Source organism: Microtus ochrogaster, chromosome 18, assembly GCF_000317375.1.
Source record: "Microtus ochrogaster isolate Prairie Vole_2 chromosome 18, MicOch1.0, whole genome shotgun sequence".
NCBI classification, from domain to species: Eukaryota; Metazoa; Chordata; class Mammalia; order Rodentia; family Cricetidae; genus Microtus; species Microtus ochrogaster.
The window spans coordinates 8,684,984-8,701,802 of NC_022020.1; the positions used below are offsets into that span (position 1 = coordinate 8,684,984).

Here is a 16,819-nt window from a genome sequence, read left to right on the forward strand (position 1 = left end):
TTTACTTTAAGATGATAGTTAGCCAAGAGACTTCAGTGTAAGTGGCTTAAAAAGTTCCCTTTTGTGGTTCCGGATTCCAGGCTATAACTAACTGTTAAAAAACAACTACCTTGAGTGGAATACAGATACTTTACTGAGGACATTAAATATCCTTTCCTAACACTTGAATGAAGCCATAATCCAACTAAAATACAAGCATAGCTTTTCAAAACAGTGAATGTGAAAAAACACAGAAAAACTTTTTTAAAGTGTTATCTATTTGTATATGTGTGTGCATTCTTTTTATGTATATGGATGTTCTGCTTGCATGTATGTCTGCATACCATGTGCATATCTGATACCAGGAGAGGACATCACATCCTTTGGATCTGGACTACAGTTAGTTGTTGGTTGCTATGTGGACACCTACTATGGAACCCATGTCCTCTGAAAGGAATATATATAATATATTATATATATATTACTCTTAACTGCTTAGCTATCTCGCTGGTCCTGAATTCTACTTTAATAAATTATTTTAAGTAAAACATAATCACATCATTTTCCCTCATTCCTTTCCTCCCTTCAACATCTCCTCCCTACCCTTGCTTCCTCAAATTCATGGCCTCTTTTTCTTTATTCTTGCTACATACATATGTGTGTTTTGTGTGTATACATATATGTATATGTATACATATATAAATATGTGTGCGTATACATATGTGTGTATATATACATACACACACGAACTGCTAAGTCCATTTAATGTTGCTTGTATGTATATGTTTTAGGGTTAACCACTTTGTATTAGATAATCAACTATGGGCTCATCCCTGGGAAAGACTAATTCTACTGCTCTCAGCAGTCACTAACTGCTAGTAACTCTTCATAGAGGTGGGACCCTATGAGATTTTCACCAACCACATTGGCATGTGCACTTAATACGTTAAGGCCCCACTTTAAAAATGTTATTTAACCTTAATTATCTCACCAATCATCCTAGTTTCAAAACTAGTCACATTGAAGGGTTAGAACTTCAATTCATGAATTTAAGGGAACATAGATCAAATTCTTGTTAGTTATCATAAGTGCTATGTTTTTATATTTAAAATTGCATTTTCGGGGCTGGAGAGATGGCTCAGTGGTTAAGAGCATTGCCTGCTCTTCCAAAGGTCCTGAGTTCAAGTCCCAGCAACCACATGGTGGCTCACAACCATCTGTAATGAGGTCTGGTGCCCTCTTCTGGCCTGCAGGCATACACACAGACAGAATATTGTATACATAATAAATAAATTAAAAAATAAAATTGCATTTTCCAAAGTGGAGATGGGGTGGGGGCAGAGAAGCTATATGAGGAGTTTGTAAGAAAGCAGCTGTCTGAAAGCAGATTGTAATTCAAGTCTCCAGAAGTTTGAGGAAAGTTTCTGTTACTTAAGCCACCTAGTTGGTGGCATGTTGCCATGTAGACCAAAAAGGCTAGTGCAACAAACAAATAATGGACTTATTCCTTTAAATGAATTGAATATTTTAACATTGTTTTAATGTTTACTTCTAGTTATTTGATCTTGATTTGATTTTATAGCATAGTATTTACATGCTATGTGAATTAGCTTGCTGTTATTTTGTGTAAAAGACTCAAAATGTGCCCGAGTCAGAACACTTATTATACTACAAGTGATAATAGGAGCAGCATATTTGCACGGATTGCCACTGACCTCCAACCTCATGGGGTTAATGGAATGAATCTGCTCAAGCCTAGCAGCAGAGCAGAGCCCTAACAGAAAAGGGGCAGGGCAAGGTACACCCCCCACAGACAACCCCGCCTTCTGTAATCCACCTTCCCCAACCAGGATCTGCCATCCACAGTCCTACCACACCCCAATAGTCTGCTCAGACTTTGAATTCATTAATGGAATAAATCCTTCACCACATCAGAGGCTCATGCTCTGGTTATGTCTGTAAATGCCCTCAATCTCAGTTCAGGATGTGTTCTTTAGGTTTCTATTACAGGTTTGCTAACCCAGTCAAGCTGACAAGATTAACTGTCACAGGACCCCTGGAACATAATTTCACAGGACCGCTTTCAACAATAATTTGATAAATCCCAGTAAATGTAACACACACAGACATACATACCCTGACATGCTTGGTAGAATTTAGGAATGTAAACTGCTGATCTCTAGCAGGAATAAGTACACTTAAGAAAGGAGGACCAATGGTAAGTGATTCAACTTTGTTTACAAGGCACACAGTTTCTGTGCTTGGGTGTGTGGTCTTGTCAACAGGACAATTTTGTTAAATGCTAAATCAGATCTGTTTAAAACCTACTCTTGAATCACATGCAACTTCCAGTAGATTCCAAAGCTCTTGCCCTGATCTGTGAAAGCATACTGATGTGGGTATTCTCAGCGAGCTGCCCACACTCGCTCTCTGGGCTGTCACCAGCCTGCACCTGTCTTTTGTTTCTCCACATTCTTTCTCTGCTTTGAGCTTTCTTCTCAAAGGTACTTCTGCCCTTGGTTTTGAGGATGCCCTCCTAACCAGGCTTCCTGTAAGGCAGCCCATTCCCAGTGCCCTTTTCTTGCTGATTTATTTTCTGGTTTCCACCAGCCTACTGTTTTACATAGTATTCTCTTGTTTATTGTCTGTCTCCCCGCGTCCTAGTGGACTTTAAGCTATCCAAGGACAGGGTTTGTTGTCTATGTCTTATGTTACTGAAACACTAGTGCCAGTGCCCAGAACCTTGCCTTCAAGAAGGGCATTAATTATAGTTAATGAATAAACAAGGAAACTGTATAACATTATCTACTTGAATGTCAGCTAGAAGTATTCTCTTGAACTTTTGAAACCTAATCAATTCTTATTTTTAAAAGTAATTCTTTTCAAATTATTTCCTCTACTATATACAAATGTACTGAAAATTTTTGTGCCCCAATAAACCTCTCTGCCAACTCAATAATCCAAATCAAACCAAATTAGAAAAAGCCCAGGTTTAATGGATACTAATGCTCCCAGGTGGCCTTCCAGTGCCACAGAGAGGAAATACAGAAGGAAGACTGGAAAACCACATTTTTGTTCTCTGGGAAGCAGTTTGAATACCCTGTGGGGGTGTGTCTTAATCATTCAAGATTAGCTTTATGGAAAAAAACTAATCATATATTTTATGATGAAAATATTATTTTCAGATTATTACATTCTCAATTTCTTTTACTATTTACCTGATTTTTGGAAAATAATTTTCAAAATTTTTTGAAAATAATATTTTGAAGCATTTAATTATAAAAATAGAATATGTAATTGAAGCAGTTCTGAAATATACACACCTAAATGTGTACCTAAGAAATTATACATGCTTAGAAAAATCTGTTTACTTTCATTTGTATGGCTTATAAAATTTTAAGAGTATACTCTTGTCATTATTACTCAAAATTAATATCCTAAGATTTGTTTTATTACTATTTATTTCTTTAAAATTTTCCTTTTAAAGCATTAAAATAAACTGATAGTAAAGACTGATAAACAATAGTATGAATAAACATAATGAACACTAGTATAGGTAGTGGTTAGTTAATGAAAAGGTTATTCTATACCACTGTGTTAGGAAACTTGCTTTCATAGACCAAGTCCCCATCATTAATAGTACTGAAGATCTGGGGACATGTTTTGTTGTTTTTAACATTGACCATAGTGCTTAAAATCGAGAAATAGCATGTTATGTCTTTAAGATCATAATTTCTCCAAGTGTTTTTCTCTTTTTTTTTTTTAAATAAATATGGAACGCTTCACGAATTTGTGTGTCATCCTTGCGCAGGAGCCATGCTAATCTTCTCTGTATCGTTCCAATTTTAGTATATGTGCTGCCGAAGCGAGCACCAAGTGTTTTTCTCTTGATGTTAAAGCATATAACAAGCTCCATGTGTTTGCAAGAAACATCTCTAGAGAAATTAATGTTTCATTATTGAAGTACTTTTTGATCTTCCAAAAAGACTAAATGTTTTAAATGTGGTTAACTTCATAGCTAACCAGTCCCTTCAATTTTTTGTTGTTGTTTTTGAGACAGGCTCTCTCTGTGTATCCCTGATTGTCCTGGAACTCACTCTGTAAGCCAGGCTGACCTCTAACTCACAAAGATCTACCTGCCTCTGCCTCTCATGTGTTGGGATTAAAAATATGCACCACCACACTGGGCTCCTTCAAGTTATTTTAATTTAGAACCACTTTTATTTTTTTCATCTTCTTTCTCTAAACTCTGATTGTCTGTGGAACCTGCTTTGGGAACTGATGCCTTAAAGACCAAACCTCAAGGCTGAAAAAATTTCTTTCTTTTAAAAAAAATTGTTTTTATGTGCATTGGTATTTTACCTTATGTATGTGTGAGGATGCAGATCTTGAAGTTGCAGACAGTTGTTACTTGCCACGCTTGGAATTGAACCCAGGCCCTCTGGAAGAGCAGTCAGTCCTCATAATTGCTGAGTCATTTCTCTGACCCTGAAAATATTTCTTTAAAATTTAAGGCTTTGGGGACTTAGCTCAGTGGTAGAACACTTGCCTAGCAAGCACAAGGTCTTGGGTTTGGTCCTCAGCTCCAGAAAAGAAAATTTTAAATATATTTATCTTTTCATGTGAACTAATGCTGTGTCTTCATGTATTTATGTGCACCATGTGCATCTCTGATTATGGTGGAGGCCAGATGTTGTCAGACCCCCAGAGCCTGAGTTAGGAATGGCTGTGAGCCACCATGTAGGTTTTGTGAATTGAGCCCAGGTTTTCTACAAGAGCAACAAGAGCTCTTAACTGCTAAGCCACTTCTCTAGCCCATTAATAATGTGTGCGCATACATGTGCGTGTGGGATCCCATGTGTGCCAGTATTCATGTGAAGGTCAGAGCTGATTTTCTTCAGCTTGCTATGGATTTTGGAGCTAGAGGTCAGGTCCCCAGATTTGCACTGTGAATGCTCTATAAATCCTTGCTGAGTTATCCTGTCAGACCCTGCAGGGATCCTGAAAGGTATTTAATAGACACATCTGACTCTGTATTATTAAAAATACTAGACTTAACTTATTTTCTGTTGTATATATTTCAAAACTAGAAATTGTTGCTAATTTTATATAATTATATATAAAATTATATAATTTTATATATTATGAATAACATTTTTTATTCCTATATCTTTTTAGGTTTTTATACATATTTACAATTAAATATGAACATATCATGCTCCTCATTTCCCATCCTACCTTCCATGTCTCCTCAATTTGCCACCCTCCAGAGTTCATGTCTTTGGGAGCTTTAAATAACGTAATAAGTCCAATTAATGTTACCCATATATACATGGCTATGGGACTATGCACTGCAGCAATGGCTACATCCTCAATAATTGATTCTTCCACCACTGTTTACTGCCAGTTGTTTCATAGTAGAGGGTGGGACCTGGAGGTCACCTACCCCATCTTTTCTGGTGTTTTGGCTGGCTTGATCTTGTATAAGTCACTATAGCTGCTGGCAGTCTAGTAATAGCCAGGTCATGCCCAGAAGATAGCATTTCACAGTACTCTTTTTCCAACCTCTGAATCTTATATTCTTCTGCCTCATCTTCCATGTTGCCCTGAGGCTTGTTGGTAATGGACTAATATAGATGTCCTGTTTAGGACTGAGTAGTTTGACCACTTATGCATCTCTCCATTGACTGCTGCCCACTGCACAAAAGTGCTTCTCTGCCAACGTTTGAGAGCGTGAGTGGGGTCTTAGCAGTGAGTCCCATGGCAGGTGGGTCCAAACCAAGTGGGTGAATACACCATGCAGACAGGGCTTGAATGGGGAGTTTATTAAGAGGATGCTATTGAGAGGAGTGGAAGGTAGAGGGGAGGGAGGGATGAGAAAGAGAAAGAGAGAGTGAAGGGGAGAGAGGGAGGGAGAGAGAGAGAAGCCTATTTGCATATTTAGAAGAACTGTAGAGAAAGAGGGAGCTTGGGAGTGGACTGAGCTTGTCTCTTAAAGGGACCTGTATACAGTCAGGCAACTGTTTGCCATGTGCAGAGGGTGAGGTGCTAGGTTCCCAGGGGCAGGGCCGAGGTGGGCCTGAATACTAGCATTCCTTTTTTATGAAAAAGGTGAGGGGATAGGTGTGGCAGGTTAAGGGAATAAGGGCGTCAAGCTCTCAAGAGTGCTTCCTGCTGATTTGTGGACACTGAGACCTTGGGGACTGCTGCTAGGAGCCAACCTGTCTCTGTTACAAAAAGACTTTTTAATTAAACCTGCAAATACCATATTCCCCAGTCTCTGAGCATTTGAGGGCTGTTTATTGAATATATATGAGTTATGACTACAGCATAGGATCTGCCTGGGGAGCTGGATCCAAGCTGAGAAGTTGTGGAGGAATGTTTTACCCAGCTTGACTCTAACTGGTTTTAACTTAACAGGTGAGATTTTTTACTTGCAAAGGACAAAGAAGTAAAGAAAAACTTTTTGCAATAGAATTGAAGCTTAACAGTAAAAATTGGCAATAATGAAGAACAGCTTACAGGAAAGACTGGGAAGTGTAAATTTCTAGGTTAGCTTTTGTTAATCTGAAATAGATATTTATAACCTTAAATTTTTATTGTTATGTAGAATATATTTTAAAGCAGAGATGAATCACATAGATAGTATGTTGTGACAGATCTAACTATGTACTGTTTATTATTTAAGATTATATAAATTAAAATACTTGAGACTTACTGCTTCCTTAGTCTAGAAGGAGATGACAGTGACCAGAGTTTCATCTGTGCACAGTTGAATTTGTGTTGCATACACAGGTACACATGCAGAGTTAAAGCTGCCTTACATTCACACGTAAATGGAAGGTGAGCGAAAGGAAGCCGACTTTTTCATTCTGACTCACACTTTGTAACAAGCAGGCAGGGTATTTAAAGAAAGAGAGAGCAGACAGACGTCTGCAGGTCTTTGGAGCAAAGAAAAAAGTGAAGAATCAAAGTCGCAGATTCCTAGCAGGTGGAAGAATCACATCTGTTGCAGGTGGGGCAGGCAGGTGGGGCAGGCAGGTGGGTGGGATCCCAGCAAGCCTGAGAGCTAGCAGGCAGCGGTCCTGTCACTGGCCTGTCACATCACGTGGTTACCATAGCAAAGATGGCAGTTAGTTCATCTGACCTGCCCTTAGCCAAGATGGTGCCTGCCTACATGTTGCAAAGCACTAAGAAACCATGAGTTTTTTTTTAGAGAAGTGCAAATTTTAAACAGACACAGTTAACAGGACAGACATACAGCACGCAGAAAAGATTAAAAACTCAGAATCACATCTGTGTGGCCACACCATTCACAGTCTTTCATATATGAATTAGACAGGAAACCTCCCCAGCAGGTGCTGTCATCCTGCAGCCAGACAGAGAGCAAAGGGGGAAACTGAAGTCGGACTGGTTTGGCCAGGGTGGGGTCCTCTGCCACCACCCCAGGCTGGATGGTGTGGCAGTGTGGGCGGGAAAGGAAAACAAAAGAGTGAAAAAAAGCCGAGGCTGCACTTCCAGCTACCAGATCACTGGCAGAATGTAGGGTGCAAATAAGCGGCTATGGGTTTTGATTCATGGGGTGGGCGTGCAGTTTCCAAGAATGAGATAAGAGATAAGGTCTAGAGACTGAACTCCAGTGTCCCAGAGATTCAGCATGGACCGTGGCTCAAGCTGACTTTGGGTCGTCACCTACAAGGCCCAGGGGCTGTGGGGATTGGGCCATACCCCTACATCATCACACAGGGATGGGGACCAAAAGGGGTCTAAGCCTGAGAGATAGGTGGTTGCTCAGTACTGGTACTTTCGACTGGAGCTGGGAGGAGAGGAACCACAGTCCAGAGGAGAATCCTTACTCATGGAAGCTTGGGGGGGGGGGAGCGAGGGGCCTATCATTGCTGCCACTTTTGTCTGTGTTGGGTGTAGAATTTAAGCTATCCTGAGTTGGAAAAGCACTGGATTGGAGATTACAGGGTTCTGTAGCTCCTCAAAACAACCAGGCAGGAGGAACTGACAGAACCTGCCAAGTGTCACAGGTACCATTGTTATGATATGGTGTGAGTGGCACCTTAGCAGCAGGACCCGTGGTGTGTGGCTTAAAACCTCTTTCATTGTCACAGTGTCAGAAACCTGAACTCTGACCTGGGGCCCCGGTACACTGAAAGGTTTTTTGCTCCCCGTGGTGGTTGGAATTAAGTTTGCTTCTGGTTTCTAGACTTTGGTGGCCTGTTCCCTATTATTTACGCGCCCTTGGGACCCAACAGTATAAAGCTGTGAACCGTCTGTTGTGGTGTGATCCTAGGCTGTAGTGCTGATAATAACGAGGGCTGTAGAATTGCTCCAGAATTTCTAGAAGGAAGCAAGGAGAGTAACAGCAACTGGACTAGAGGCCATTCTTACAACTGGACTAGAGGCCATTCTTACAGTGTTTTGGCAAAGAATCTGGCTAACTCCTTCCGTTGTCAATGTTATGCCTAGATCATTGAGTCCCCCCAAAACCAACTAGGAGACCAAGTCCTCTATGTAAAAGCAAAGAGCCTTTATTCTTACACAAGTTTACAAACTGGACTCTCCCTGTGTCCAACGATTGAGTGATTCAGAGAGCCCCAAGCTCAGTCAGGGTTGGGTTTTTATAATAACATAGGTAGGGGTGAGGGATTTCTAAGTTTCAGGATCCCTGACTGGCTGATATTTGTCTCGGGGTGTCCTGGTGAAAGCGATGGGTGTGTGCTGGCAGGTGATCCTATCTACAATGGTTGGAACATTAGGAAGTTCCTTTGGATGGTCTGTTTCTGGAGAAACTGAGTGTTCTCAGTTTGTGGTCTTTCTCGGAACTAGGGTAAACTATTGAGACTCAGACATCTATTGAGCTTGTCATGGCTGGGTCCTACAGTCTGAGAATTTATCAGAAGCTAAATTAAAAGTTAAGAGGCAGCTGGGTGTGGCACACGCCTTTAATTGCAGTGCTTGGGAGGCAGAGGCAGGCATACTTCTGTGAGTTCAAGGCCAGCCTGGTCTACAGAGTGAGTTTCAGGACAGGTCCCAAAGTTACAGAGAAAACCTGTCTTAAAAACACCCCCCCCAAAGGTAACAGGCTAGTTCTTTGGTGGAGAAAATATGAAAAATTGCATATTGTTGAGTCTGTGTAAAGGTTATTGTTGATAATGCTTGCAGAGGTTTGCAGTGAAGAAGAACAAATGATACAGAAAGAAACACAAATATAGTTTGAACACTAAGAAGCTTAGTGTTGCAACTGAGGTAGATACTGAGAGAGGGGGGCTGTCATTGTTGAAGGAGATTAGCACTCTGTAAGAGAGGCTTGCTCTCTGCTAGATAGACAAAGGGAATGGTGCCCTTAGGACCAAACCCTATCCAGCTAAACTTCTAAACTTGTAAGAAGCCCAGGGCATTTTTCTGCTCCAGGAAAGGCAGTAACAAACAAAAACGCCTGGAAATGTGATTCAAGGGAGGCAAAAGTCTCTCTCAAGTTGGCACCAGAATTAGATGGTTTGGTGCTGGCTCTAGAGATATGAAGGATACAAGACTATACAGGTTGTGGATCCTTCCTTCATGATATCAGAGCCACTGAAGCTAGGTAGCATGTGACAGGGGAGTCAGAGATGAAAGGCTATGGAAGGCCATTAAATGATGCTGTAAAAGTGAAGGCTGGAGAGAGGCTTCAGAGGAAACCCCAAGATGGACATGTCAGAGATTTGAGACATGCTGAGGAGAGCTGCATACACGGAGGACAGAAATAGAGGGAGAAGTGCAGGCAGCAAAGATGAGGGCTGAGCCATCTAAATCCTTTGAAACTAAAGCCCAGACACAGAGCTGCAGGATTTGGTGTTTGCCTGGCTGGGTTCCCATCTTGTTTTGATTCAGTATTTCCTCACTATACCCAATTCTTCCCTTTTGTAATGGAAATGTATATACTATGCTATTGTATGTTGGAAGCATGTAATTTGTTGTTCTTTTATTCTATAAAGGGTAAAAATTCAGACTTAATTATGAAGAGACTTTGGAGTTTTCAACACCATTGGGACTGTTAAAGTCTGTGGTGGACTTTATAAATGAATTTTGCCACGAGCCTATGGGGGGTAGGGAATGGACTGGGATGGTTTGGATAAATTCCCCATAGGCTTGGCTCTCTGTGAACACTTGATTCTCAGTTGATGCCACTGTTGTGGCATTTGAATCCACTGGAAAAGACCAAAGACTTAGAATCAATTCAAATTTAGATTAAATGAATTTATTCTTACTGCTAGCAGAAAAACAGCAGCCTTGGAGTCAAACAGCATGCCGTGCTGAAGTGGCTAAAGGAAGGATTTATAAAGGTGATATTAAAGGTATACATTACAATTTCTGTGGGCTCCTCAGCTGGCCAAGACAATTGTTTCACTCCCTGAGGATGTTTCTCTTTCCCCTTGTATGGCAGTTGTAAAGTAAAAAAAAAAAAAAAAGACCATGTCATCCCAGTCCCTTTGTGACTCTGTTACTGAACCCAAAAGCCAGAATATACATGGTAACAACAAACCCAATTGTATTAATAGTTTTGTTTTAATTTTTCAAGGCAAATGCAATAGGCCGGAGTGCTAAAACTGTTCGGGAATTTCTAGAAAAGAATTACACAGAAGAGGCTATTTCTAATGACAGTGAAGCTATCAAACTAGCAATAAAAGCTTTGCTAGAAGTAAGTAATCTTGTAAGGTATGTTCTGAGAATATGCTTTTGGTTTCCTTATCCTGTTTTGTTCATTAAACACACAATTTTCAGAGATAGGTTGTTGTCATTTATATATAGTGTCGAAGAATCAAACCAGTACCACACACACTACTACAGAGCTCTACCTGAGCCAGCTAAAGAAGTTCTTATGTGTCCTTATTCTACACTAGGTTGTCCAGTCTGCTGGAAAGAACATTGAACTGGCTATAATCAGAAGAGATCAACCTTTGAAGGTAAATTATTGACCAAAGTAGAAAGTATTACTAGCATAGCTTGATAGAAGTTCAGATGCTGTTGGAACCTGTGAATTACAAGCATAGTTCATCCATTGGCAGCACAATGGTTTCTTCTGGGCTGAGTGGCTCATCTCTTGGTTATTGCAAGCCACTGCTTACATCCTGTCTTTGTGAAGACTAGGAGGGAATGAGAGCTCTGCACAGTTCTGCCCATTTAGTATCCCTGCCTGTAGGTAGGAACCCTTACAGTCTGTTCACCCAGAGACCTCCTCTCTGTAAGAGAACGCCACTCTTTCTGATCGCTGCTGTTTTCATCTTGTTCTTAGGGTCTGACCCTAGGCTTTATGCATGGTAAGTGCTGTGCCACTGAGCTACACACCTCAGTCCTGTGTACTGGCTTGAGTCTCTTTCACATTTTAATTTTAATCCCTAGTATCATAACCTTTTCATGTTTCTTGTGACATTGCTTGTATGTCTGCTTCAACCACTGTGAGTTACCTCAGAACATCCTGTCAGACATTATGCTGGAGGACTCAGTGGCTAGAGAGTCCTTGTTTCATGGTTTCCTGTTGTCCCCGAGGTTAGCAGTCTAGTTTGCCAATAGTTGTCTATGTAGAATGTACAAAACCTCTCAAAACATGGAAAACTACTAAAATACACTTAGAAGACTTATTTTATATATTCTCTCCTTTGGGTTTAAGGAAAGTATTTTCACAAGAAATTTGTGCCAAAGTCAGTACTGTGTAGAACAATGATGGTGTGTGTTTTACCACTTTTCCAACAGATGGGACAGCAGCAAAGTGTCAATAAATAAGGGGAATGGGGACAGGACTTTGGAGTCTGCTCTCAGCATAGCCCCACAGAAAAAGAGGGTAAACACAGGCTGTGGAGATGGCTAATAGGCTCAATTTTCATGCTTTCTGACAAGACTTTAGGGACAGAAACACCAAGACAAGAGGGACCCTGAAGCCACAAAAAGCAGGATTATATCTTTAGCAATGTTACCTGCATACCTTCTATGATAGATATACATACACGAGTTATTCATATATTCTTGATGTGTGACAGAAGGGTACATTCTGGAAGAAAAGTTACAGTACAATTCCGTATAATGTTTCAGGATAGGCTGCATAGCAAGCAGAGCCCTTTGAACTTCGTAGACCTGCTTTAAAAGTTTGAGGTGTACTGACCTGAGTCTACATTCCAGCATATCAATTTCTTTCACAGAATGACCTTGAGCAAATTGTCCCCATCATTAGTTTTCAGTTTCCTTATCCACAAAGCGAGGCTTGTAATTCCTCTATTTAAACATTGTTGTATAGCCTAGCATGCCTGCCATACTAGCACAAGTAGAGATCACAAGTTCCAGGCAAGCCATGACTATATGGCAAGATCTTCTTCCTCAAAGGAGCATGGGGCAGGTGTAATTTAGTCCCAGCAGTCAGAAGGCATTATTGTCCATTTTCATGATCTGAGTTGATGAGGATGACTGGCCAGGTCTCTTCCTCTTTGTACGGTAGCCTTTAACCAACCAGCTGGACCTCTTTCCACCCACGTACTAAATTACCCAGGTTTCCAGAGGACCTAGCTGTTCTTTTCCATTCTCTCCATTGAGGAGGTAGCTACTGGGAGACCCAATATGGACAAGTTCAGCAGAAACACCTGGGTTAAAGCCCCAGAATCTGACAGTGCCCCAGTACCTCCATGTCCTAAGCGCAGGACAGGTAATCCTTCTCTCTTAAAGCCAAAAAGGGGGAGGGCAGCTGACAGAAATGGACAGGAGAGGCACTTCCTCAGGCCAAAAAGAGTCACCACAATAGGGACCTGGGACGTGAGAATGCTAAACACAGTTGGGAGAACTGGCTTGCTCATGCATGAGCTCAGCCACATCAGTTGGGATGTCATTGGATTGACAGAAACGCATTGGATAGGAACACAAGAACTTGTAGTAAACGGATGCAGGATTATAAACTCAGGACAAGAGAGAAAACATGCAGCAGGTCTAGCTTTAGTGCTGTCCAGTTTGACTCAAAAATGCATGCTCGGGTACAGACCTGTGAATGACTGAATTATATATCAGTCAGATTTCAAACATGGTTCACATGGCACATCCAGTAACTATCATGCAGGTATATGCACCAACAGTGGAAGCAGAAGAGAATTCATCAACAGTTTCTACACAGATCTACAGAATGAGGGCAACAGGATACATAAGAATGACATACTAATCATTATGGGTGACTTCAATACAAGAGTAGGATCCAGAAAAAGAATGGACTATAGGGTCATGGGAACATATGGATTCAGACAAAGGAATGACAGTGGAGAACAACTGCTTGACCTCTGCTATGAAAATGATTTCTACACATCCAACACAAAATTCAAGCATGCCAAACCGTGCTGAACATGGGAATCCCTTGACAAATGCACATACAGTCAAGCTGACTACATTCTGGGCAGCAGGAAACTTACCTAGCATGCAAAACAGCTGATCATTTTCTCGTGCTGACTTAGGGTCAGATCACCCACTTGCTATGGCCAACATTCAACTGAAACTTAGTAGTGGCACACCAGGCAAGAAGAATCAGAAGACCGATTGTAAACAACCAATGAACCCAGCTGTACAGAGAGAGTATAAGAGAACTGCTGAAGAAAAGGTGAGGGAAGTTATTTAAAAACCCTTTACAAATATAGAAAGTGAATGGGAGAAAATCAAAAGAGCTATACAGGAAGCTTCAAAGGAGATGCTTGGTTATGTAAAAAGGGCAACACCAGTAGAATGACTTACTGCAGAGACGATCAACCTGGCAGAAGAAAGAAGGAAGCTAAAGAGCAAACGAAGAAACAATCCACAGGCAGCACAACATCATCTGTGCAGGGAGGTGAAAGAAGAGCGAAGAAGGATGGAGAGCTGTATATACAGGGTGTATGCAAAGAAGTTGAAGAGGCCAGACTCCGTGATAAAACATATCTTGTCTGTGAAACTATTACATAGACAGCTGCCAGATATGCTCCTCAGATTCGGGTGATTAAAGATGAGCAAGGTCATTTACTAACAGAACAGGGGAAGTAAAGCAAAGATGGAGACAATACTTTGACACCCTATGCAATGACCCTAATGCTGTCAATGTAGACTACAACGAGAAACACTTCGGTGGCCACTCGAACACCAGAGATGGTGAGGAAATATTAAATACTGACAGGAGCTAGATAAAGGAAGCTATTAAGAGAGCAGAATGCAGAAAACCCCCAGAAGTGGATAATATCATGGTGGAGGAGCTGGAGGCAGCTACAATAGGTTCAGGGGCCGAGATGCTTCTCAGACTCTTTAGAGAGCTATGGGAACACGAAGTAATTCCCACAGAATGGAAGCACTCAGCCATAATTCCCATCCACAAGAAGGAAAACAAGCTGGACCGCTCAGATTACAGGGGCAATAGTTTGTTGTGCCATAGCAGCAAGATCGCCATTTTCCTGCAAAGAATCAAGGGCAGAACAGGAAGTCCTAGCAGACGCCCAGTGCGAATTTTGAGCTAACAGGAGCACAATAGGTAGATCTTCACTTTGAGGCAACTAGCAGAAAAATACAAAGAATTTGGAAAAGACTTATATGTTTGTTACATTGATTTCAGGAAGGCATTAGATAGCATTTGGAGGAAAGGATGTTGGGAAACAATGAGATTCTACAGGTACCCAGAAAAAAATCATAAGAATACTAGAAAATGCCTATCAAGATACCTTTGCACCATTCAAAGTCTGTGGAGAACTAAGTGACCAGTTTAAGACAGTCGTGGGAAGGTTGTAGGGATGCATCCTCCCACCACTGATCTTTAATACTTTCCTGGAATTAACAACAGCAACAGCCCTGGAGGATGAGGAGACAGGCGTGCAGTTGGTGGTGTGCGAATCAATAACTAGCGTTTTGCCGATGATTTAGCACTGCTTGCTGAAAGTCCAAAGGAGCAGCAGGCCTTGGTAAATAGAGTGGTGGAAGTCAGTGAAAACCTTGGTATGAAAGCAAACATCGACAAGACTGAGATTCAACACATGGAAAGGGCGCACAAAGATTTTAACATTGTAATAAAGAATCAGAACCTCAAGCAAACAGTCAACTTTGTCTATCTGGGAGGAAACCTCAGTTCAAAGGAGGAAACTATTTCAGACATCAAGAGGCAGACAGGGATAGTGAGGGCTGCATTCCAGGCATTAGGAAAGGTTTGGTCAGCAAGAGACATAACAACAACAAAATTACAAGTCTATGAGACACTTGTCTTGAGCTGCCTTCTTTACAACTCTGAAACCTGGACAATGAAACGCTCCTCAGAACAGCGACTGCATGTGTCTGAGATGACATGTCTCAGGAGGATTCTAGATGTCCCATGAAGAGATAGGCTGTGCAGTGATGACATTAAGAAACATCTCCATCTACAGAAGGAAGTAAACTACAGGATGTGGCAACAACACTTGAGATACTTCGGTCATATTATGAGAATGACGGCAGATACCCAAAGATAGCACTGCTTGGAGAAGTGCATGGGATAAGGCAAAGAAGAAGACCCAAAAAACCCTGGATAGACAACATAAAGGAAGACTGTGGAACATTGGGTATGACAATAACACTAATCTAGGACTGCCCAGGATAGGAACAACTGGAGAACCGCCATAAATGGGCTGCCCACACTTAGGCATTGCTGGACCATAAATGATGATGATGACTCAGAAGGCAGAGGCAAGCAGAGCTCTGTGAGTTTAAAGCCAGCCTGGTCTACAGAGTGAGGTCCAGGCCAGTTAGAATGACATAGTGAAACCCTGACTCAAACACAACAACAACAAAAACACTATTAGTAAATGAAATAGAGTAAATTAATAGTGTGCTCAATAGATTCTTAGTGAATGGTACTTGTTTCATTGAGTTTCATCATAAACTAAGGAAAGATATATTATATCTACATATGTGTTCTCATATACAGGCAGAAAATACCAGCGTTTGGTTCTTGGCCCATTGAGCCAGTCTTTTGTAATGTCTAGATAAAGCAGCAAGACCAAGCAAAAATGTAAATCAAAAAGACAGTTAATGGGGAATAAAAGGAATAATAGTAAACAAAATGAAAAAATGTATTTACCAAAAAGAAAAAAGAAACACAGAGAATTTCTTAGCAGCAACGTCAATAGTTTTTAAAGGTGGAATTCAGAAAATAAGTTTTAGCAAAGCAAAACTGAAAGAAACCTTGGTGCTGGCATAAAGATTAACGATAACACACACATAGCTGTGGACATGTTGGAAGAATGGTAACCCCAACACTGGAGGTGAGGTGAAGGTTGTTCACAATCTGCAAATCTGAGAGCAGAACAGTTCTAAGTAAAACAGGTCACAGACTCTCCTCCTCCACCCCAGGTAGTCAGATGCTTATCCCTTTGACTCCTTTATGAAGAACCAGATATATAAGAGTCAGCTCTTCTGGCCCGGTTCATACTGTGTTCCTAGAACATACTGTTTACCCCTGACGACTATAAAATTAATTTTAGCCCATGTTAGTTGGGGAGGCTTTAACTTTATCATAGACTCGGTGGCTTAAACAACACATTTTTCTCAGCTCTGAAATTCCAAGATCAAGTGCCAGCACAGTCAGCTTCTAGTAAAGACTGTCCTCTCCTCTCCTCACAGATGTGCACACACGTGCACTCACACTACCTCACAGATGTGCAGACACGCACTCACACTACCTCACCGATGTGTGTACACATGCACTCACACTACCTCTCAGATGTGTACACACACGCACTCACTACCTCACAGATGTGCACACACACTACCTCACTGATGTGCACTCACACTACCTCACAGATGTGCACACACACGCACTCACACTACCTCACAGATG

General features: G+C 41.2%; 1 protein-coding gene and 1 non-coding gene across 4 annotated transcripts in view; one reads left to right on the forward strand and one right to left on the reverse strand.

Annotated features, from left to right (window-relative positions):
- Psma8 (proteasome subunit alpha 8) overlaps positions 1-16,819 on the forward strand; it is a 44,037-nt gene that overhangs the window by 26,133 nt on the left and 1,085 nt on the right. For 2 of the 3 annotated variants that reach the window (XM_005355783.2, XM_005355784.3), the window contains exons 5-6: positions 10,550-10,669; positions 10,872-10,934. In XM_005355783.2, coding sequence (XP_005355840.1) covers positions 10,550-10,669; positions 10,872-10,934 — 183 coding nt within the window. The remainder of the gene's footprint in view (positions 1-10,549; positions 10,670-10,871; positions 10,935-16,819) is intronic. The other variant, XM_026783631.1, reaches the window with a different exon arrangement.
- Positions 3,746-3,852, reverse strand: LOC113457113. Its single transcript, XR_003377750.1, has one exon. It is a non-coding gene; the product is annotated as a U6 spliceosomal RNA (small nuclear RNA).